Raw genomic sequence first — 25557 nt, 5'->3', positions numbered from 1 at the left:
TTTACGTAAAAAATCCCACATAATGATCATTGATTACAATATCATATTTAAAAGAAGACGTGCAGCTAGAAGCACCAACACTACACCCAAAAAATTCTACTTCTAATAAAATGTTCTAATTAATTAAAATTCATAATTTTCTCTTATGATAATAACATTATGCGGGGGAAGAAAAAGGTATAATAAATTAATAACAAAGTTGGCTCGCTATAACAAAATACTATCACAATTACAATTTAGTCCAATATTATATATAAATTCTATTGATCATCACATAAGATATATCAGAATTTGTTCATAACATAAACATACATTGAAGAGCATTATTTTGCTCTTTAATTTAATTTGCGCTATACATGTATAGTTCTAATGCACGATTCTAATACTAAAAATACAAACGAAGAACTTGACCAAAGTCCACCTCTTGACACCACACCTTTTTTTTTTTTGTGCAATGGTGGTGATATTTAGTCAAATTACTTTCATAACGTTAATAATACATATATGTCTAACTTAATCTCTAACAATCCAAACCTAATTGTCTCTCCTATATGTACTATGCTATTCTAGTTCAATTCAGGAACTCATCAATTAACACTAAAGTCTAATGCTATACATCTAACATGCATATCAACATTCTCTTAGTTTGATATCCACTTCCCTCTATGCATTTTCAAGCAATGAAAACCTTTTGGTAAAGTAAGAATCTATGTATATTGTATTCAATATTTGGGCATGTTTCTCCAAAAACTGTCATGAGCTGAAAATGCTTGATCTATGGGGCCCAATGAAGCATCTTGTTGAGTTTCAAGTTCCAATGGTTGTCCTCTTTTGTGGTACCAATCTGGAACTGGCATTTCTTGAAAGTTTTTAAGTAGGCCAAATAAGTCATCATCCATGGTATTGATTTCCTCCAATTCATCCTCAGTTGTTTGTTTATTCCCTGTATATAAACAATAATAATATCACATATATATCCTTTTATTTTATCATTGTCCTTATTAATTATTAGATAAGCACAGTAATAACATTGATGTACTGTAAAAAATAATAAAGAGGATTATTAGTAAACATTTGAATGTTTAAATTGTGTTTTATTTTAGCACTAAAAATTTTAAAGATATTAATTTAGTTTCTAAAATTATATGTTGGTAAAGTTTTCAACTAGTCCTAAAATATCGATCTTTCAATAATTTTAATTAATATATATTATATATTTTTTATAATTAAAATTGATGACTAAAAACACAAAAATATCTGTATCTTTTAAATACTTAAAATTCTTCCTATACTTTATATATATCATATCATCGATGTCCAACAATTAAAGTATTCTACAAAATAAAAGCTAAATTGATACTTTTAAAAATTTTAAAAGCTATAAAACAATGTTTGATTTTAATTTTAGAGACCAAATCATCAAAAATTTACATAAAGAAGATGATTAATAGAGGAAGAATTTAAGAGTTTTACCTGTTGAAAATGGAGAAGAGTACAAATCAACCTTGTGTATTTTATTAATGGTATTTCCATTGCTTTTGGTATCTGACTCCACAACCACATTATTAGTCTCTTCTTCTTTTGCACATTCCTCAGTAGTTACTATGTATTTTCTTTTATGAGATAAAACCTGTGATGCAGTTGAATCCTCATTATCACTCTTAGACTTGTCATTATTGTTACAAAGACTTTGAGCTTCTACCAAAACTGCACCCAACAAGCCACCACCACCATTTTCTTGAGGCGGCGAAAGTGGCGCAACTCCGGAGCGGCCGCCGTCACCATTTGTAGCCATGTTTGAAGCTCCTCCTCCTATTAAGTAGCCATTATTACCGCTAGCATGAGATGAAGTAGGTGTTGTTGAGCTAAGTGGTGGTGATGATTGGCTTAAAGAGGCTTCATTATTATTATTTGAACCTTGAATCAAAGGAGGAAGTGCTTCAAATGGTGAATTTGGCATTATTTTAACATTATTATTATTAATGTTATTATTATTAGTATCACTATTGTTGGAGTGGAACCCATAGTTATAGCTTCCTAAATGGTAATCATTATTTGAGCTATTATTTACATTATTATAGCTTTGGTGAAACAAAGAGGAAGTTATGGAAATAGGAGATAATGGGAACCCTAAATTTCCACTATTTGTAATATTAGGGTTTTCATTTGGAAACTTGAATTGTGGGTATGGTTGTGGATTATTATTTGATAAACAAGAGGAATGGGGTGGGTTTTGTTGATTTGTAGAAGGGTGGGCTATTAGCTTTAGTTGATTGATTTCTTGGTGGTTAGAGGAAGACATAAATAATGGAGAAAATGAGAAAGATGATGATGATGATGAAGAAGGTTGAGGTTTGAGATGTTGTTGTAGATGGTATACATTGGCTTCATGCAACACTTGTGGTGGATAAAGTGGCAACCCAGCTCTTTGGCATCTTTTTACTCTAGTGTTCCAAAAGTTTTTTATTTCATTATCTGTTCTCCCAGGTAGCTGAAAGGGGAAAAAAAAAAAAGAAGATAATTGGAAATGGTAAATTAAAGTTTTAGTTATTTGAAATATAATAGGAAAATAAAGGAATTAAATAAAAATTTTGAAAAAGAAAATATAACAAAAATTGAAACTCAGTTGTGAAGTTAGAAGTTGGAAAGATAGATTTATGATCATAAAAGTAGATAACAAAAATTTGATGAACATTTCATTTGTTGGGAGAGGGGGAATCTAATAAAAAAATTAGTTTCCTTTATTTTCAATTCCTCTTATTTCTTGGGCAAAGAAAGGTCATTATCTAGATCAAGTTCCAAATATGGGAAATTAAAAGAAAAGAAAAGAAAAAGGTTCAGGATGATCTTAAAGAGAATTGTTCCAAATACCTGTGCGGCCATTCGAGCCCATTTGTTTCCAAGCTTAGCATGAAGTTGAACAATTAAATCTTCTTCTTCTTTAGAAAATGAACCTTTCTTCAAATTAGGTCTTAGATGATTGGCCCATCTAAGCCTACAACTTTTGCCACACCTTGCCAACCCTGAATTCTTTTGCACACAGTTCCAATTCCCTTCACCGTACTTCATCACATACTCTCTCAACATTATATCTTCCGAAAGTGTCCATGGCCCTTTCTTTGTTTTCCCTCTCAAACTCTTTTCACCACCACCATTCTCCTCTTTTGCTACAACTCCATCGTTATAATTGTCTTCACGGTTGTTGTTGTCGTCGTCGTTGTCCTTGTTGATTTGTCTCGGCATCTTTAGAAAAACAGCCTTTTCTTTTGAAAAATAAATTAAAAATAAAAGAGAAAATTAAATGTCTGCTATTATGGTTTGTGCTGTGAAAAATTGAATGTAAATGGAAATGATGATGGGGTTGGAGTTTTCTCTCCTCTCTCTAATTAAGGTGAGGGAAATGATAAAAAGAGAGGAGAGACAAATGGAGAGAGAAGAAACGAGAAGAAAATGAGAGAAAGAGAAAGGATTGAGAGAGAGGTAAAAAGGAACAAGGCTTGTCCTCTTTTTACTTCTCTTTTTTTCTTTTGGCTTGAAACAAGGTTGGATTTTATGGGAAGAAAATTAAAGAAACTCTAAAGCATGTAGAGAAAACGGGTTTAGGAGAAGGTGGTGGGGCTAATGGTTTGTTTGGTTTTGGTTTTGGTTTTAGTGTATAGGATGAAGAAAGAGAGAAGAGAAAATGGCAAATTTCACAAATAGAGGTTTGAGCATCAATTTCGGCCCCGATTTGCATGCTTCTTGCTACGTTCATCAGCGTCTTTATCATCTTCTACGTACCCCAGTTTTTTATTCATAAACGCGTTTTCCCCCCTTTTTTTGGGTGAACATAAACGCGTATGTATCTCCCTTTTTTTCCATATATATATTTATATACTCAGAAAAATATGTATGAAAAAAATTTGGAGAGAAGTCGAAAATTAATTTCACAATATAAAAAAATTATAAAAAAATTAAATTTAAATTTATACATATATAACGAATTTTTATTTTAATAAATAAAATAAATGTAATAATTACTGAATTAAATAATTTTAAAAGTTTTTACTGAAATTCGTTAGCTTTTCTTATCTCATTTACACTATGGACGAAATAATTTTACACATATTTTGTTTATACTTTTACAGTGTAAACGAGATAAGACACGTGGACGTGACACGTGTATATATTGTTTACACTATAAATAAAATACGTGTAAAATTATCTCGTTTACAGTGTAAACGAGATAAGACTGGACGACGGTTATATAAGTAACTCGTTGACAGCGTTTGACCAGCACCAATTTAAACTTTTCAACCACTTTTTTCTCTCTTTTACCCCTTTCTGACCATATAATCGATAAATACGACGATGGCAGCTGGTAACGATAGAGACATATCAACCGCCTGAACGAGATTTGGCATTACTCCGAGACAGCTGACTTTGCGGTTAGTTTTGTTGTGTTGAATTTTATACAATTCTATATAGATATATATGTGTATGTAGCCATGGTTAGGGTAGTCACCAAGAACTAGGATATAGTTTATATAGTTAGGAATAGGTCACAGGTAGCAATTTGACACTCTTTTTTATTTCACTTGTGTTAGATTATTACTATATAATTATTAGTTTAGAACTCTATTTTATTTCTTTTAGTTTTGTCAAATTTATAATTAGATTTTTATATTTTTTAAATTTAGTTATTATACTACTTTTAATTTTATAATGATATTTTTTTTATATCAAATATATTAAAACTAACAAAATAATATTTTTCTCAAAAATATGTAACTAAATATGTAATTATGTTCTTAAATATAAATATATTTAATTTATAAAAAAATATTTATTTAACTTTAATATTTTTATACTAAAAAGATCTAATTACAAAACTAAAAACATTATAAGAATTTAATTAAAAAAAATATAGAAACCATTAAACTTCAAAGAACCAATAAAAATTTTAAAATTATTTATTAATAATTGTGAACATATATTTTTTCTTCAAAGGCCTTGCCTTCTATTGCCCCGACGAGTGAATCATAACCTTCTTCCACTCGATGCCATTATACCGTATCTGAGGGAGGCTGGATTCGACGACATGGTGCCTCTCAGAGATTTCACAGTCGACAATTCCCTGATTACAACATTCGTGGAGCAATGGCGTCCGGAGACTCACACGTTTTATCTCCTGTGGGGTGAGGTCACTATCACCCTGTAGAACGTGGCGTACCACCTAGGGTTACACGCCCACTGGGACCTTGTTGGGGGGTGCTTCCATAACTTCGGTAGGTGGTACCGCACGGAGACGTGGCAGTTGGTGGAGCGGTTGCTGGGTGCCAGGCCTCCGGTGGCTAGGGCTGGCAATGAGTAGGGTTAGGGTAGGATCCAGACCCTACCTACGGGTTGAGAATCTCTCAACCCTAACCCTACCTGCACCCTAAGGTTCTAAACCTTACCCTACCCTACCCTACCTGCAACGAAATATCAAATTTTTTTAAAGTAAATATAAAATTGAATCATTCCAAATTTCATACATATTAATAAAATAAAAATAAAAAATTAATTATCCAAATTACTAAATTAACTAATTAGTTTAGTAATTGTTCACTTATTACAAGTCATTACATGAGGGAGGTTGTGGATTCAACTCTCACCTCCTTTACTATATACCTAATTTTTATAAAATAGGTGTTATATATAGGGTGCGGGTAGGGTAGGGTAGGGTACACCCTAAACCCGTACCCTACCCTACCCGCAGGCATACCCAGACTGATCTATACTCTACCCGCAGCGGGTCGGATAGCCTACCCTACCTGAATAAGTTGGTCCGGGTTGAGTACCCACGGATAGGGTATGTATTGCCAGCCCTATCGATGGCTCCACAGCAGGCGACGCAGAGGAAGGAGTCGTTCACACTGAAGCTTGTATGGCTGCAGGACCGTGTCTGCCAGATACTCCCGACGGACGACCCAGAGACCCTCTGACAGTACGCTAGATGCTACTTCATGTTACTGATCGGAGGATATCTGATGACGGACAAGTTGAACAACTTGGTCCACCTGCGTTGGCTCCCACTCCTTGAGGACTTTGGGCGGTGCCAGGCATTGTCCTGGGGCTTGACCGTGTTGGCCTGGATGTATCAGTCACTGTGTTCGGTAGCACACCGAGGCGTCACGGACATCGCTGGCTGCACTCCACTGTTGATGTCCTAGATATACCAGAGATTTTCTCAGTGGTGTCCATCAGAGCAGAAGGCGTCCATCGTAATATGGTACGGCCCGTAGCTCACAAATAGTTCCCGAAAAATAATTCTGTAGCGCCTGAAGTAGCTTCAATACCTTGTTGTATGACTCCTCTCAATCTCTGTAGATCTGAGCAATTACCTTCTGTTTCGCCATCCACACCTTCCTGTAGGAGGCTTTGAAGTGATAGCTTTGTCAGACCACACTTTGCAGGACAGGGATGTTGACGGAGGGGTTAGACTGTATCAACAGCAAGATGACCTTGCAGATGAGACTGCTATCCAACTGTTGATGGTCTTGGGATATGGTGGGTGCTAAACAAGTGTGCGCTCCACCAACTCTCCGGACTTTCCTGACGAAATAAAACAACCATGTTTAGACGCCATGGTTCAAAAGTACTTAATATATGGCAACCATAAATGAGTAAGTACGCCTCAATTAAACTTGAACTCACCAGTATCCGAGGTTTTGTCGAAGGGCAACATGGAGACTCCATGGACATCCATTTGCAGCTTGACGGCATTGCACATGGAACTTTAATCGGTCTGATTTGATCACCCGATACTCAACACTCCTGCGAATACTGTAGTTCTTCACACCGTGCATCACTGCATCTCGTCATTTGAATCTGTGGCCTACGCGAAACTATACCCCATCGTCTAGGTTATTCCTCCTACCTCATGTTGGAAAATGGAGTTCTCTCATGCATGGCGTCCAGATCCAATATATGATAGTGACTTGGTACATCTTATAGTACCAGAATTGGGTGCGGGGAGGGGGGGGAGGCAAAACATAGCGCACAGCTGTCTCGGCGGGCGTCTCCAGTACAAACTCCTCTTCATCACCCCTTCAGAAGAATCACCGTCGCCACTATCGGTAACGTACTCTTCGTCAGAGTCCTCCTCACCCACCTCCATGTCCTCCACTGGAATGGCGGCATGAATGGGTGGTGGTGCGAGAGGTTGGTCGTCCTGTACATAGGTCGAGTGTACAGAACCACCCCCTACCAACATCTCCAACCTCAGCAAAAAGCTCCATCACTTGCTCTGCCATAATTCTCCCATGAATGTCGAACATGAGTCGCACATGCTCGTCCCTTAGAAGCCAAAATAGTCAAAATCGGAAAACTCCATTACCCAACGGTGCCAGCAACCTATACCCCACCCTTCCGACCTCCCTCGTTTTCGTGCCACCAAGGTTGCTCAATATCAAACTCTTCAACTCGGACAGCAAATTCACACGCTGAATGCGCAACAGAATACGCTGAGTGCGCAACAGAATCGGATTCTCACACTCAAATATCACCCCATTGTCGCGATTTCTCATATGACAATTGAGGTAAACACACACAACTATGTATATGCTATTACTGGCCATTGTTGCCTTCTTTTTGTGAGAAAAACGGGACAGAAGAAGATATGAAAAGTATGTGAAGAATGTCAAGGGTTACACATTTTTTTATAGTTGTTGAAAAATTGTCTCAATGTATCTCGTTACACTGTAAACGAGATACATTTGCACGTATCTCGTTTACAGTGTAAACGAGATATACACGTGTACGTATCTTATCTCGTTTACACTGTAAACAAGATACGTATAAAATCATCTCGTTTACAGTGTAAACAAGATAAAAAAAGCTGATGGATTTCAGTAATAACTTTTAAAATTATTTAATTCAATAATTATTATATTTATTTTATTTATTAAAATAAAAAATCCCATATATAATTTATAAAAACAAAATCGAACTAGGGAAAATTGCCTCTCTTAGTACATGAGACTATGAGAAGCTCCGCCTTAAATTTTGGAAACATACATGAGCTCAGATCCAGCTCAAGTGAGATGCAGGAAATTTAGTTAGTGTGTACATATATAAGGGTTTCATTTACATCAGGTGTAACTCTTGTTAATTTAAATCGTTGAAAACTCTTTTATGCCTGATGAATTTTATCAATTCAATCGCTAATCATGTCATATATATTATGTTGATAAATAAGTTTATCAAATTTCAGAAAATTTTGACATCAATAAATATATAAATGTAATGAGTATACATATGTTATAAGAATTTCTTAAAATCGATAATATATGTAAAAATAAAGTATTGTGATAAACATATATCAAATTGAATTGCGACGAAAATGTATTCGAGGAAGAAGGATTGACGGAATTTGGATGTGTTTTTCACGATGAAGATCGATGACATTTGGGTTCACAGTAAATCCAGTAAGGTGTTTAGAGTGAGGGTCTTTCGTGCAGAAATTTAGGTAATTTGGTGTGAATTGTTGTTGGTTTCAAAAGTTGATGCCAAACAGATTATTTGTGAAGTGAACTCAATGGTTGTAATTCTTTTTATTTAGTCATTGGTGTTTTCCTATCAAACATAAAGAAAATAATTTGCTACAAAAGATTTTGGAGCTAAAAAACAATCAAAGTTTGGAATTGCGTTTTTTGTTGATTCAACAAAATGCAAATGTCGTGGTTAAGGTAGGAGCTGAAAATGTTTTTCGTTCCTAACCTTTTTTTGTTTACAAAATCGTTCCTAAGGTTTAACTTAGTTTTAAAATCGTTCTTTTATCAAAATTTTAATTTTTATTACCAAATTACCCTTAATTAAAAAAAAAAAAAAACGGGTTAAAGGGCTGGGAACAAGGGAAGGAAATCACCCGGGGGGGTGGGTTTTTCAGGGAAGAAAAGGGGAAAGGGAAGGTGAGGAAGGGAAGGGGAAGGAAATCCGCCGCCGCTGTTCATTGTCGTTCAGTCACTGGACCTCGCCGCTGCTCTTCGTCGTTCGGTCCTGCCCGCACTCCTTGACGTCGACGCCAACAGATCTGCGAGGGTGCACGTTGCGCGCAGCTCGCCGTTTCTACTTCTCCTCCTCGCTCGATCGCTGCTGCTCCTCGTCAGTTGTTGTTGTTCTTCTGCTTCTGGTTGCTTTTGTTGTTGTTGTTCAAGAGGACAAGATTGGACCAATGAAATCCAGCAACAAATCCCTCTAATTAATTTTTCAGTGACAAATTCCTCGAAAAGCCTTGCTCTTTTGTTTCTTCTGTTCTTTGATTTCATTGTTCTTCTGATATTTCTGATTTGTTCTGCTTCTTATTGTTCTTCTGCTTCTGTTTTTTGTTTCATTCTGATTCTGTTTATGCTTCTATTTTATTCTGATTCTGTTTATGCTTCTGATTATATTGATTTTGCTTCTTATTTTATTATTGTTGCTGCTGGTATTGTTGTTGTTCTTCTGCTTCTGGTTGTTATTGTTTCATTGTTGCTTCTTCTTCTGCTTCTGGTTGATTTTGGGAAAGAAGGGGAAGGAGAAAGGTATTTTAGTCCGAAAGACGATTTTAAAATCAAATTAAACTTTAGAAACGAATTCGAATGCATTTTAGAGACTAAAATCATACTTAACCCTTAAAAAAATTTAAAATTCGAAGTATCTGCAAAATAGGAGACTAGTTGCAACCATCGCCTCTACTGCTTTAATTGCTCGTAAATGATATAATTTATAGTAGCTTTATCCTTTTCTTCTGTTTTTTGTTTTTTTTTTCTGTTTTTTTTTTTTTTTTTTTTTTTTAGGTTTATGTCCAACCAAAAGAAAAATCAAATTAGTTCCAAATAAATGTTCTGAGAATTTATTAAATTAATCTATAAGGTGAGATGTTGGAATTTAACCGTTAGACTCATACATAAGAAATTATTTGATGGAAATGGATCCTTTTATAGATATATAATGTTTTAAATAGCTTTTTATTAGAATAACCTTTAATGAAATGTATTGTTGATTAGAAGTTTATATACTTGTAATCATGCTTACAAATTTCTTTTGTTAATCTAAAATTACTAAATATACTTTTTTATAACGAAAATTTGAGAGAGTAAGATATTTTATATCAATACTTGGCTAACCAGAGGCGGATGCACATATAACATTGTGAAGGCAAGTATTTTCACTAATATTTTTAAAATGCACAAACAATAAAATATACAATATATATATATATATATATATATGCCTGTTCCTCTTAAAATTGTGCTTGTTCTTATATTAAAATAAAAATTATTTTATTAAATTTTATATCAAAAAATTATTTTATTGTACTGAGGATGGTTTGATGGCGTGTGAAAGTAGATTGATATGTGAAATGAAAACTGATGAACTGTTGAGTTCGGAATTGAAATGAGAATTGATAGTAGTTGTGATGAGTCGAGGACTCGAAAATGGAAATGTTGATGTGACAGTGGTTGAGATGAATCGAGAACTCGAATGTGCAATGATGAATTATTGCTGTATTTAAAATGTTTTATGAAAAACCACTGAACTATTGCTTTAAATTGAGATTATGAGACGTTATGCGCTCGGCAGGGACGGCGGTTAGATCCCGCCTGTCGAGGTACCGGCAACAGCGTAAGGGGCGGTGGTTCGTCCCGCTTGCATTGAGATGTGAGGTCTGTGGCAAGAGTATCCCGCTCGCATCCCTTCGGATCAATAGAGCGTGCAGGCGCAAAACCATGAACAGTGATCCGAGCACTATATCTCGGGGGTTCCCAATGATAATTCCGAAGGGCGACATCTCCATGGAGATGTGTCAGGTTGGCAGTTGAACCGACAATGTGATATCACAGCCAATAGGACAGGCATTCATCATATGCATTTTCTATCTGTTTGTTTGCTTTGCCGACTTGTAATTGTATGCCTAATTGAATAACATGCCTATTTGCTTATTGAATTACTTGTCTTATATGCTTCTACTTGTGTTTTACTTGCATTGTAATTAATTGTGATTTCTACTAGGATTGAGGAGGTTCAGAAGGCGGTGGCGATGGGATCGCATGGAGGATAGATTGGTGAAGGCTGTGGGACAGCGGTGTTTGGTTAGAATAGAAATCCACTAAGATAGATTATCCTGTTTAGTTATGTTAAGAATTATATATTATGGCTTTACTATTTTAGTATGCCTTAAGATTGAAATCTTGTGATGGATATGAAGTCTAGGATTGCCTTTGGCGTCCCGGGGTCTTATATCCTACATCACTGGGCACTGTTACTATACTGAGAACCTCCGGTTCTCATACCATATTTCTGTTGTGTTTTTCAGATGCAGGTCGCAACCCACCTCGGTGAGTTGCTTAGATGGTGACAGAAACGGAGAATCCTGTTACTCTTGGAGTCTTTTGATTTATTTTGTTATACATCTCTCACTTTTGTATTTTGTTTTTTCCTAGAGGCTTGTATTGAGAGAGAAAAATTATATAAGCTAATTTTACTATCTGGTTTCTATATAGTCTGTATATGACTAGCCGGCTTAAACTCTGCGAGCCGTGGCTAGATTCTTATGATATTATACTATTGTATCTTGCTATATCTTGTGCTTTAAGTTAGTAGCTCCGTTAGTATGTTTTGCACTTTTCAAATCTTGTTTTTAAGCTATATCCTTCATCGGGCTTCTAGATTATATTATTTCTTCTATATATTATATGTATGAGCTTTAGAACTATCGTAATCTCTTATTAACATTTGCTTTATGATGCAAGTTAAGGCTTAGGGTAATTAGGGTGTTACAACCACCAATCCACCTCACTTGTCGTACCTTCACCCACTGGCAATATTGTCGTCCTCATCACACCCCACCCCACCCATCCTTCGCAACCTCTCACCTACTGCTACCGTCACCTCCAATCTCTACTATCAAATACTTAACCCTAACTCCTTCATCATCATCATACATCCAAAATTTTTATCATCATCATCAATAATAATAAATCAAAAGCCGAAAATTGAGAGAAAGAAACATATTGAAAATTGAGAGGAAGGAAAAGAATGACAAAGAGAAAATGCGTTCAAGGAGAATGACATCAAAGTAGTAGAAGTGGAGGTGGTAGTCAGTGAAGGTGATGCCAACAATTGAAGAGGTGTGACAGTGACAATGTAGTATGATGGTCGTAATGGGTGTAAAGCTAAAACAATGAGATGGTAGTAGTAGAATGGAATGGATTAGGACGGGGGAATTGGTGGTGGGTGATGGTGATTAAGGCGGGGGGGGGGGGGAGAAGGGAATTGGTGGTGGGTAATGGTGATAAAAGAAAAGGGGGGAGAGGGGATTGATGATGGGTGAATAAGGCACGCATGGGCGTGGCTATGAATTCTCCAAATTCTCATTTCTTTATGAATTCTCCATTTTTCATATTTTTTCTTCACTTCTTCAATCTAATACTTGCCTTATAAACCTGGAATCACTTAACAAATATATCAGAGAATCGAATAGAATTAAAGTGAATTAAATTTGGCAAATTAAGGGCCTAAAAAGTATGTTTTTACTTTTAATCACAATTTAGGGAGAATTTACAAAATCATACTATTTTAGTGAATAAATGTGGGATAAGTTGATAAAATCTACTAAATTCAACACAAGATAAACCACAAAATTGAATTTTATCAGTGATGGTGATGAAAAAGAAGGGGGTGGAGAGAGATAAAGGGCATGGTAGTAATTTTATAAGAGAAAGTAAGAATAAACTGATAATTTTGTGAAAAATTCAACGATCGACTAAATAACATAACTATTTGACTAAATACTTTGATCATTTTGAATATATTTTTTGAAAATTATTTTGTCTTTATTATTTTATGGAAATTATTTTGTCAAAATTAAAATTTTTCAGTGGTCAAAATAGCTATTTATTCTATAATAAAATAAAATAATAAAAAAATGATGGCTTTTCGAATTTGCCAACCACGTTATCAATAATAATGTCCAACAGTTACGGTGACTACAATAACTACGACAACTTTGATGGCGGTGACAATGAGACATGTTTGGTGGCAATGGTGGAGTCAGAAAACACAGAAATTTTAGGATGTATTTGCAATGTGTAGATGCACATTCATGGAGTAAGCGGCCCCTCTCGGCGAAGATGAAGGGAAAGAACATGGAGGTGGAGCCACCGAAGAAACCTCCGGATCTCAGCACGGGGTCCCGTCTTCAAACAACAAACTAAAAGAGCAAGTCTCTCAATGCCAATCCAAATCGGATAACAAAGGGGGTTCCAACCGATCCTCTTAATGGTGCTGGTCTATTTGGCCTTTTCTTTCTTATTACGTCTTATGAATATCATCTGTTGGAATTGCAGAGGAGTGGGTGGTAAAGGTTTTCCCACTCTTATCAGGGATTTGAGGAGAAATTATGAAGCTCACTTGATCATTTTACTTGAGACCCACATCAGTGGGGACTGGGGTAAAATTATTAGAAATAAAATGGGGTTTGATAGCTGCTGTGTGGAAGAGGCCAGGGGCCATTCGGGAGGTATTTGGGTTTTGTGGGATTTTCATTACTGGAAAGTGGAGGCTATTCAGCAACATATTCAGTTTATTCATTTGAAGATCGAAGGTAGAGACTCTATGCCCTGGATGTTGACGGCTATCTATGGGAGTCCTCAGAGATTGATGCGTAAGTCGCTTTGAAATAATCTTCGAGATCTTCGGAATTCTGTTGATCTTCCTTGGTGCACCATTGGCGACTTTAATGCCATCTTACACAGTTATGAAAAAAGTGGAGGAGTTCCTTCTCAAAGTAGCGATGCTTGCCCCGATTTTATATCTTGCGTCTCAGATGTAGGCCTTCTGGATTTGGGTTTCTCTGGCTTTCCCTTTACTTGGAAAAGAGGTAACTTGTTTGAACGCCTGGATAGAGCTCTTAGTGATATTGATTGGAAAATTAAATTTCCTGAAGCTTCCATCAAACATTTACCTTCCTTAAAGTCCAACCACTCTCCCATTTATCTTCAACTTTCTCCTGTTGCTCTCCCCAACAGGAGAAGACGTCCTTTTCACTTCTTAGCAGCTTGGTTAAATCATCCAAAGTTTGATAATCTGGTCTCAAATAACTGGAGGGTCCAAGAATCTTGGAGTAATGGTGTTGAGAATTTCAAAAGCTCTCTTAAGACGTGGAATTCTGAGGTTTTTGGAGATATTAACAGAAAAAAATCAAGGATTCTTAGAAGGCTTCAGGGTATAAATAACAGTTTGAATAATAGAAATAACAAGTTTCTTGAAAAACTTCAAAAAGACTTGTGGGCTGATTATGAGGTCATCCTAGAGTAGGAAGAACTGTTGTGGTTCCAAAAGTCCAGATGCAACTGGATTGAATTCGGAGATCGGAACACCAAATTTTTTCACGGCACTACTATGGCACGTAGAAGAAGGAACAGGATTGAGTATCTACAAGATGATAACGGGGTTTGGATTACGGAAAGCTCAGCCTTAGAAGACATGGCTACCTTCTTTTTTAAAAACTTATACACTGATGATATGGATGACATTCCCTTTGTTCTGAGCAAAGCCTTTCCTGTGTTGAGCAATAAAGAGCTAGAGAGTTTTGGTAGGAACATCTCTGCTAATGAAATTAAAGATTCTCTCTTTAGTATTGGGGCCCTCAAAGTACCGGAAAAAGATGGGATGCAGGCAATTTTCTTCCAGAATAAGTGGGATCTCATTGGTACAGATTTGTGTCAGCTTATTTAGAAAATCTTTCAGAATCCATAAGAGGTAAAAGATATTAATGAAACACTTATTACCCTCATACCTAAAGTGGAACCCGTAATGAACCTGAAGCAGATGCATCCCATCAGCTTGTGCAATGTCTCTTACAAAGTTATTACCAAGATCCTAGCCAAAAGATTCAGAGGTATCATGGGTAAGTTGACACAACCTACTCAATGCAGTTTTGTCCCTGGGAGACAAAGTTCCGAGAACATTGTTATCGTACAGGAGGTTATCCATTCCATGAAAAGCAAGAAAGGTAAAAAGGGATGGATGGCGATCAAAATTGACTTGGAGAAAGCTTACGATAGACTAAAAGGGAGCTTCATTGAAGATACTCTCAAGGATATTGGTATGCCTGATCATTTTATTAGCTTGGGTTATGCGTGCATCTCCACTGCTCGTATGAGAGTGCTATGGAACGGAGAAGCCCTTGATGAATTTTCGCCTTCTAGAGGTATTCATCAAGGAGATCCGTTATCTCCGTACATCTTTGTGTTGTGCATTGAGAGGCTTTCCCAACTCATTAGTGTGGCTGTTGATATGGAAGTGTGGAATCCGATTAGTAACCTATTTTTAGGCTTTAGCTGATAATGGGCCTCTTGCCTTCCAATCTGTATTGTTGTTATAGAATGTAATTCTATAGTATCCATGACTTCAAATAAATGGTTTTCCCACAGGCTACCTGGCCTAGGAAAGAATGATGATCTTAGAACTCTTTACCACTGCCGCAGCTACAAAGAAAGCAAAAGAGAAAGACCAAGACAAGTATGACCTGCAAGCATCCTTTTTAGATTGAGGTAACTGACCTATTGGAATGAACTGGTTGCACACCACCAAATTCAAATATGGTAAGTAAGTGCAAACAAAGGCCAATAGGAGTAATATCCTAGCGCCTGTCCGACCCTAAAATAGACTTGAGAGTCCTTCTTCTTTACGAATGGGACCTCACAGCTCTCTTTATAGATATAGAGTAGGCGGCTAGTAACTTCTTACTCGTGTAGTGAGAAAAACCTTCTTTATGGCCTCCTTTATTTAGATTTAGTTCAATCACGAGTTAAGGTAAGGACCCGCCGGATGACCCTTGCCGAATATCCAGCGAAAAGGTGTTATTCTGCCTCTGCCATTCTATGAGTCTCTTCCTTTTTGCGTATGGCATCGCCACTCCCTTTTGCAGCATCCACTAATTCGGAACTTAATTTGAAAGCCATATTTCGACCCGGACGTTTTCGGGATGCCCCCTTCGTTCTTCTTCTGTATTGTAGCTGGAATGAAGACACTCGATCGGCCCGACTTTCCCAAATGCCCACCACCGGTCCAAACGTTGAATGAAAAAAATTATTTCTTATATAAATCTAAATCGGATAGGATAGATGGATGGATCTATCTTTCTATTAATATATATGACTAGAAAAAAAGTCTTTCTATAATTAAGTAGCGCAGCAAGAAGCCCCCAATCAAGGATTTGGCTAGGAAAGACTGCACTGCTTGGGGCCCAGGAAGTGAAGGGACACTTCACTTCAAGCTCCGTCTATGATCGGCTTGCTTTCTCGATATCGGCGGCTACGCTTTGCTCTATCGCTAGTGAAAGAAGATAGAAATTTAAGTCGATTTACTTAGTTAGTCGGGACTTGCTTCTTAGCGTGCAGTGGAGGCTAGCTTTCCTGTAGTAGAGCGTGGGGAGAGTGACCATCAGGGCCTTGAATAGTTTATGAGGATCTTGAATTATACAATGCCCTAAGATCCTAATCCTCAAGCGAATGGCTTTTACTCAACCTCAATTCATTCAGTTAGGACCTCCCCTTATTTCGAAAGTCCAAATTAAGGTATTCCCTGGTTCGGTTTACCTGGGCCAGAAAAAGACTAGACACACAAACCGAAAGTCTTCTTTGAATCAAGTTCTCACTTCACTTACCCTCTCGCTACCTTCTCATTGTTTTTGTTTTGACTTGTTGGCTAACGTTGACCGGCTTCGCGGGACCATTTCGGCCTACACAGGGCTAAGCTCTATTGGGCGTAGCTTATTCGATCCAAGCAAACTACTCGACAATAAAGTAATGGAAGATGAGGTTCATTGCTCGCCGGTAGGTAACTATAGCGTTATTCAGACCGAGAATGGCTTTGCCCATGGTCATGGAAATTAGAGGGTTTAGAACTGCATTAAGTGACATAATAATTATTTATGCAGCTTGCAGCCATTTTCTTTACTTTCTCTCTTGGTACAAAGGTTCACTATTACGGACGAACAGTCTTGCATGGTGGTGCAAAATACAAAGCAAGCGGACGCGATTTTGTGGTCAAGCATGATCCAATTCAAGTTGGGAGTGAGCTTTCAAGAAATTTCTTTATACAGATAAAGAGGAGCGATAGCTTAAGGCTAATCCTTTTCACAATCTCAGCAGAGATGGGCTCAAATTATCCCATTTGTGCTTTGCCGACGACATGATTCTATTTGCAGAAGCAAGCATGGAACAAGCAGACGTTATTAAGAAAGTTCTGGATGCCTTTTGCAACAGTTCAGGTCAAAGAGTCAATAATGAGAATACTCGTATTTTTTTTTCCAACAATATCAACCATAATATAGGTGTTAGTGAGGTGCTACAGTTTAGTAGAACAAATGACCTGGGTAAATATCTTGGGGTTCCTTTGCTGCACTCAAAGGTGACCGATAGCACATACAAATCGATCATTAATAATCTGGAGGCTAGGCTAAATGGTTGGAAAGCCATAACTCTTTCCCTCGCCGGCAGAGCTACTCTAGTGAAATCTATTCTAACTTCTTTACCTAGTTATACTATGCAAACTGCTTTGCTTCCTTCATCTACTTGTAACTTAATTGATTCAAACTGTAGGAAATTTCTTTGGGGCAAAACAGGTTAAGTGAAAAAGACTCATCTCTTGAGTTGGAGGAAGGTCAATAAACCAAAAAACTCTGGAGGTTTAGGTATCCGACATGCTAAGGACCTCAACCATGCTTTTATGATGAAGATGGGATGGGGTCTAACAACAAAAAATACTGTTTATGGGCTAGAGTTCTGCGGTCTAAGTACAAATGTAGGAATGATATCATTCCCGTTGTTGGGAGAAAAAAGAATGACTCCAATATTTGGAAAGGAATCTGTTCGGCGTGGCAAGATGTGGAGCGGAACTCTATTTGGAGAGTTGGAAACGGTTCTAAAATAAATTTTTGGGAACACAATTGGGTGCCAACAGCTGGCTGTCTCAATCAATATGCCCTGCATGTAAGTGAAACAAATAATTCTAATATATCACTAAATGACTTCTTGCTGGTTTCAGGGGACTAGGATGAAAATAAGCTAAGGACCTGGCTACCGGAGGAGTTAGTGGGAAAAATCATCTCGATGACACCTCCCTCACCATGGAAAGATGATGACCAATTGGCTTGGAACCTCTCAAGTGATGGAACCTTCAACCTCAGATCAGCCTATAACTCTTTGGACCGTAATCCTTCAATTCCGGTCCAGGTCTTTAAGTATGTTTGGAAGTGGAATAGTCCTGAAAGGATCCGGTACCTTCTCTGGTTAGTGACTAACGAGGCTATTCTTACTAATGCTACAAGAGCCAGAAGATACATGACAAACATTGCTAACTGTCCGAGATGTAACGCTGAGGAGGAAACTATCATTCACGTCCTTCGGGACTGCCAATTTGCCAGAAATGTATGGTCTTCCCTAGTTCCTCAAGATCGTTTGAGTGAGTTTTTCAACATAGATTTGCGGGAGTGGATTTTGCTTAATCTGATTCAAAGAGGTAACTGGCCATGCACTTTTGGAATGGGAATATCAGCCCTATGGTATGATAGAAATAAGCTGGTTTTCGAAGGAAAAATCTTTGCTCCAGGTGCGGTTGCTATTTCTATTCACAAACGGACAACTAAAGTATTAAATTACTTGAAAAAGAATCTTATCAAGGAGCAGCCCAACAGGTCAGATCACCTCATCCGGTGGATACCACCGCCGGAGAGTATTATAAAAATCAATGTGGATGGCTCGTTTTACTCACACAATAATAACGCCGCTTGTGGCGGAATTTTCAGAGACCAGTGGGGTAGATTCTTAAAAGGCTTTTCATGCAACCTTGGCAGCTGCTCCATAATGCATGTAGAATTATGGGCCGTCATCAAAGGCCTTCAAATAGCAACGGCAAATGATATTCATCATGTCATCATCAAATCAAACTCTAAGATGGCTCTTAATTTTGTCAGAAACGGATGTCTTGATTCTCATCCTTGCGCGACCTTAATCAAAGATATCAATATCCTTGCAGGACGCATCCCCTCTATTAAGTGGAATCACATTTTTAGAGAAGCAAACACTGTTGCTAATTGCCTAGCCAAAAAAGGCCAAGAGCTCCCCAACGGACTGCACATTTTTTATGCACCACCACCTAATTCTCTTCGTTTTCTGTTTTCTGATTTTCATGATTGCTTTCGGATAAGAGGCACCATTTGAGTCTTTTCTCCTGTTGTTGGGTCCTTGACCCTCCTTTTACACCAAAAAAAAGATGCACATTCATGCCATCAATTTTCACTAGGTACTTGCCCTTGTTATAACTTATAAGGAAAACATAGGATAAAATATTAAATCAGTATATATTTAGGTATAAATATATATATATATTATTTTACATATTTTTAATATCTATATTTTGATATTTGGTGTCTAAAACTCTAAATAACATGATTGATAAAAAAAAGTGTCATATTTTCAAAGTTTAAGTGGGATATGGATTGTATGACTTGAAATTTCTAAGCCTTGCATACACCTCTAAAGAGCATTTCTCCGTTCATTTTCGCACTCCTTCCTCCTACTTAGAATATACATCTTGGAACAGCAATTTCCACTTTCCATTTTTTGAATCCTTTCTTCTCTGCTTTTTCACCTTTATTTTGTGTTTGTACATCTCTGAGACAGAAATGAAGAGATAATAGAAACATAAATTTGTTTGGTTGTAGAAATAGTAACAAGTTTCGACAGAAAATTCATGTTTTTTTTTTTTTGGTAACTTTTGAAAGTGGGAATATCGGTCGTCAAACCACTCCAGTTATTGGTTCATTAGTTTAGTGGCTCAACCTATTCAACAGCAATTCAACCGAAATATCCGTCATTGTCTATACATCTTTGTACAATATTCAAATGTAACATAAGGTTTTCATAGTTGTTCCACTATAGCTTTTTACAAGTTCTGATTTTTGGAAAAGTTGAAGATCTTGTATTCTTCAAATCCTTACCGTCGCATCATTTTCCTTCCAAAACTTGACTCTAATCACACCCTAATTGGTTAGCTAACCAGACAGATGAAGGAAACTCAGTATGTTTGTTCCAGAGTTCATTTCATTTAACGAGAAAATTACACACTAGTTGGAAATGTTCATAAAGTTGAGCAGCATATGTAACGTGCTAACAAAGTTAATTCTATTATGTCAATATGTCAAAATAAATTAATTAAGCAGAAAATAAAACTCAGCAGTTTGCATCAATTCAAGAAGAAACTAGATAAAGATCATTATTAAGAACGGATTTCACTCTCTATTGATCCAAATAGCCAATTCAATCATATCTACATATGCAGAGAATTTGGATATAAAATAAGCAAGGGAATTCGTGCAGAACCATACTACTAATGATAAACCTCATGAAAATCCAGAAGAACTGCAGTGAAGTTCATAAACAAAGCTAGTATTTGTAACTTGTAAGTTTATATCCCAGGATCACAAATACAATCCTCAATGAATTAGTGACAAAGAGATCCCACTCTCAAATAACATCTTTGGAGGAATAAACTTACCTCAAATCATTTACAATGATCTAATCTTCCACTATATGGATACATCACTGGCTTCAAATCCGGTCCAACGGCATGTGCCAAAGAAAATCATGAAATGACTTTTTGAAGGTCCACAAGTAATTACAAGATATCTTTGATAATATCAAGGTTTAAGGTATCGCGAACAATGAGGAATAACCCCAGAAGTATAACAAACATGATTCCGGACGACATTATCCGTTGTTCCACTTCCAAAGGTAGCTTCCTCCCACCCCTGGCCGCCTCGATAAAGATCAATGCCAACGAACCCCCATCCAAAGCAGGCAAGGGAAGGAGGTTAATAACAGCAAGGTTAATGTTGAGTATGGCAGCAAATTGGTAAAGACCATCAATGTTTGACCTCGCAACTTCAGCGCCGACAGCAATAATCGCCACAGGACCTGAAACCTTACCAGCAGACTGTGAAAAGTTCAAGAATGTCTGCTTCAATCCATCTAAAACATTAGAAGAAAGACCCCAAAATTCTTTCCCAGTAAAGTTCAAAGCTTCCACAAGATTCTTTGGCCTAACTTTTTCAATCTTCACATTTGGTGATAACTGAACACCAATTTTACCAGTCCCATCAAAATTCTCATCTGGGGTGACCCTAATTTCAAAGTCCTGCATCCCCCTCTTAACCTTAAGCAAAACATATCTCTTGGGGTTCTTCTTGATAACATCAACAACCTTAGTAACAGAACTAGGACCCGGTTTTGGAAACTCACTACCATTAACCTGAAGAATCAAATCACCAGGAAGCAATCCATCTCTAGAAGCAGCTGAAAAGGGTTTCACATCAGGAACCATAACACCAGGGAAAACCTCTTGAACAGGCAAACCAACAGTGAGAACTTGAACAAAGATTATAGCAATTGCAAACACTATGTTGGCAATAACACCAGCTGAAACAACAAGAACCCTATCCAAAATTGGCCTGTTCTTAAGCAAATTCTCATCATCAACAGGGATATCACTTTCAGGATCATTATCAGGGAACCCAACAAATCCACCTAGAGGGAAAGCTCTAATAGAATACTCAACATTCTTTGAATTGAACTTAGCTAGAATTGGACCAAACCCAACAGCGAACTTACTCACATGGATACCTTGAAGTGAAGCAGCAAGGAAATGGCCACTTTCATGAACAACAATGATTGCTGTTAGAACAGCAGCAGCTTCAAGAACAGATTGAGGACCTTCAAAGTTTCCATAGTCAAACCCAGGAATAGCCAAGGTCCTGAAATCAACCCTGTTTCCATGTGTGAACCGGCCACTACTATTATTGTGATTCAAGAACTGCTGCTTGAATGTTAAAGTTGAAAAATTGGAGCCAAAAGAGTGAGAAAAAAGTGGTATTGAGAAATGGGGTTTGGGCTTGAAGGAAGAATCTGAAATGGGTGTCCTTGGGTTTGAGAATCTGAGTATGGAAGTGGAAGAATGTGAAGGAGGAGAAGGAGACAGGTATATGACCATGGCTTCTGTGGAATTTGGATGGTGTAATAATAACGAAGAAATAAAAAGGAATAAAAAAGCTTGGTTCTGGTGCCAGGAGGCTGCTGAACAAGGAAAATTGGTATGTTTGGATAATTCATGCTCTTTTTCTTTTTTTTTTTTTTTTGTGTGTTTTCTTGACCTGTGGATGAGAAGTGAGGGACATGTCTTCCTCCTATTTCCCACAAGTTTGTTTCTGTCGTTTCCATTCAAGGTTTTTTTTTTTTTTTTTTTTTTTAACCAGGTTTCCATTCAAGTTTCAACTTCATCTCTCTAATTTTTTTTTTTCGGGCAGAATTTAATCACATCAGTTTTATATCCACGATCAGAAGCTAAGACTTTTTCTGTATTTGGATCGCAATTAGTAGGTAAGCCTAAGATATAGGCCCAGGTCCGATTTTTTTTTTTTTCTCAAAGATAGTAGGTTATATTTTATTAATTATTAAAAAATGAAATATAAAGATGTCCAAAAGCAGGACAGCATAATAAAAGGTGGAGATTTTCCAAAAATACTACACTGAAGGTATTCATCCAACGGTGTGTGGTCGAAAAACGAAGAAAAATCTTAAAGAAGAAAGAATGATAAATCAAATTGAATGCAACTAAGAGCTTGCCTCGTGGAGATGACGACCTAAACTGGGAGTTCTTTAGATTTCACAGAGCAACTTGACAGAGCTTGCTAGAATGGCAGACGGCATTGAAGTAGAACCTTCAAAAATCAACTGGTTGCGAGCTTTCCAGCAATTCCAGCAAATGATGGCAAGCAATTGAGGATTACTGTCAGCATTCTTTAACGGGTTAAACATCTCTGTTGATACAGTCCACCATGTCCAAAAGTCGTTAGGACTCTGAGGGGGAAGACAGTCACGAAGATAACTCTGAGACCATACATCTTTAATTCTAGAGCAATCGATCAAACAATGAGTGACTGTTTCGGTTGCTTCATGACAGCAGGGGCATATTGGTGATATAGATGGGATGCGGTGATGAATCTGAGCAAGCACCGGAAGCCGGCCATGGAGAGCTTTCCAGATAAATAGCTTAATTTTGTGAGGCAAGTTCAACTTCCATAGATCAATCCACGGCTTTTTTCTGCTGCATATAATTAGGGCAAAGCTCCAGAGGCGGATGGTAAAATAAAAAGCCAATTCCGTAACCTGAAGCTGTATCATATTGCTTGAATTTGTTCAAATTCCATTGCAATTTGTCCCTACTCTACTGAATTTTAACTGACAAAATCATGTTTGCAACGTCTTGGGGAAATAATTCTTGAATGAGGTTCTGATTCCAATTCCTATCTTCAGTAATTAGATCTTTAACTCTTGGAACCAACTCAGAAATAGCCTGTCTATTTGGCATGTCAGAAATCATTAAAGGATACGGAGGAGGCAGCCAAGGATCCTCAAAGGTTCGGATATTCTCTCCAGTACCCACAGCCCAATTAAGGCCTTTTTCAACAATCTTTCGGCCGTCCAGTATGCTCCTCCATCCCCAAGAAGGTAAGACTCCAATTTCTGCCGTTATAGCATTACCATTGCTAAAGTATTTACCTCTTAAGATTTTGGATAATAAGGAAGTAGGCTGTATTACGAGTCGCCAAAATTGTTTGCCTAAAAGCGCCAGATTTTGGATTCTGAGATCTTTAAATCCAAGGCCTCCTTCTTTTCGTGGGCGAGTCATAGTGTCCCAACTAATCCACGCCATCCGCCTTTCAAAACCTTTTTGTCCCCACCAGAACTGAGAAAGTAGAGAGTGAATTTTCAAAATTAAACCATCAGGCAACTTGAAGCAAGACAATGTATAAATAGGAATAGCTTCTCCCACTGCTTTAAGCAATACGTGTCTACCACCTGATGATAGAAGATTGCGCTTCCACCCTTGGATTCTTTTCCGAACCTTTTCTTTGATCATACTAAAAGAAGCCTTTTTCGATTTAGAGACTGTAGAAGGCAAACCAAGGTATTTATCCTGAGCCCCAATATGATTAATATTCATAGAGTTAGCCAGTAGTGTACGAGTAGTGGAAGAAGTGTTGTGGCTAAAAAATACAGCAGATTTATTAAGATTTATCCTCTGGCCACTGATGCTTTCATAAGAATTCAATAAATGCAGGATATTTGAACATGCTTCAGGATTAGCCTTATAGAATAAGATGGAATCATCAGCAAAGAGGAGGTGGTTGACCTTGGAATCATCAGCAAAGAGGAGGTAGTTGACCTTGGGACATCGCCTATGTATCTGAAGACCCTGAATTAGTCTGTTTTGTTCTGCCTTGTGTAGCAAGAAGGAGAGACCTTCTGCACAGAAAAGAAAAAGATAGGGAGATAGAGGATCTCCTTGTCGAATACCTCTATTTGGTTTGAAGAAACCATAAGGTTGTCCTTCCACAATAACAGAATAAGAAACAGTTGTCACTAATTCTCGAATCCACATGATCCACCTCGAGTTAAAATCAAACTTCTCCAATATAAACCAAAAAAAGTGTCATTCCACCTTATCATATGCCTTACTCATATCTAATTTTAGCGCCATTTCATTTTCGAGTCCCCTTTTTTTGTTCTTCAAGTAATGCATACACTCGTGAGCAATTAGAATATTATCAAAGATTAATCTGCCTTTAATAAAAACACTCTGCGTAGGGCTAATTAGTCTATTCATCATACCCTGAAGTCTATGTACAAATACTTTGGAGATAATCTTGTAAAAGACTAAATATAGGCTTATTGGTCTTACCTGAGTCATATCTTTAGCATCAGAAATCTTAGGAATAAGACAGATCTGAGTGTGGTTAAAACCCTTCAAAATTCTGCCCCCTGAAAAGAAGCTCTTAACTGCTCGAAGCACATCACCACTAAGTATGTTCCAGAAGCTTTGAAAAAATTTTGCTGTCATACCATCGTCTCCTGGAGCACTTTGAGGATGAATACTAAATGTTGCACGTTTCACTTCCTCCATAGTCATTGGTCTTTGAAGCCTACGGTTCATGTGAGCTGTAACCTTAGGTTCAAAATCAGTAAACAGAGGTTCAGGGTTCTCATGACAAGTGGAGGAAAAGATGTCCTTGAAAAAGATTCAGCTACAGAAGCAATACCAGCATTTGAAGTAGCCACTTCACCATCACTGCCAGTTAGTTGCCAAATTCTATTCCTTCGCGTTCGATTTCTAAATTTCTGATGGAAGAAAGCTGTATTCTGATCACCGAATTTGAGCCATTTGACTCTAGACTTATCTTTCCAATAAGATTCCTCATTTTGCAATACTTTTTCAAGTTTGTCCTCTATTTCTGAAATGATGTCGTCTCCATGAATTCCTGCTAAATAAAGTTCCTCTAATTTAGACTGTAGTAAATCAATCTCCACCTTCGAATTAGATTTGTGTTCTTGCTGCCATCTGACAATCTTATGCCGACAACGCTTTATTTTTTGAGCTAGGATATACATGGCTGAACCACCAATCTGTTCGTGCCAAACCTCTCTAACA

General features: G+C 37.3%; 3 protein-coding genes across 3 annotated transcripts; 1 reads left to right on the top strand and 2 right to left on the bottom strand.

The window, feature by feature from the left end:
* Window positions 1-232: 232 nt before the first annotated feature.
* Window positions 233-3736, bottom strand: LOC112737521 (uncharacterized). Its single transcript, XM_025787456.3, has 3 exons — window positions 2872-3736; window positions 1474-2491; window positions 233-943 (listed from the first exon to the last, which is right to left on the bottom strand). The coding sequence occupies exons 1-3, from the start codon at window positions 3241-3243 to the stop codon at window positions 723-725; spliced, it is 1611 nt and encodes a 536-aa protein (XP_025643241.1). The 5' UTR covers window positions 3244-3736; the 3' UTR covers window positions 233-722.
* Window positions 3737-12972: 9236 nt separating this feature from the next.
* On the top strand, window positions 12973-14322 carry LOC140177464 (uncharacterized). Its single transcript, XM_072210576.1, has 4 exons — window positions 12973-13036; window positions 13099-13195; window positions 13353-13669; window positions 13952-14322. Exons 1-4 carry the CDS (start codon window positions 12973-12975, stop codon window positions 14320-14322), a joined length of 849 nt encoding a protein of 282 aa, XP_072066677.1.
* Window positions 14323-20286: 5964 nt separating this feature from the next.
* LOC112737519 (membrane metalloprotease ARASP, chloroplastic) lies at window positions 20287-22273 on the bottom strand. The gene has a single exon (XM_025787455.3). The coding sequence runs from the start codon at window positions 22057-22059 to the stop codon at window positions 20689-20691; it is 1371 nt and encodes a 456-aa protein (XP_025643240.1). The 5' UTR covers window positions 22060-22273; the 3' UTR covers window positions 20287-20688.
* Window positions 22274-25557: the final 3284 nt, after the last annotated feature.

The sequence above is a fragment of the Arachis hypogaea genome, chromosome 13, assembly GCF_003086295.3.
Source record: "Arachis hypogaea cultivar Tifrunner chromosome 13, arahy.Tifrunner.gnm2.J5K5, whole genome shotgun sequence".
In the NCBI taxonomy this organism is placed as follows: Eukaryota; Viridiplantae; Streptophyta; class Magnoliopsida; order Fabales; family Fabaceae; genus Arachis; species Arachis hypogaea.
The sequence above is the reverse complement of the archived record's forward strand: the minus strand, read 5'-3'. Positions and strand labels throughout refer to the sequence as shown.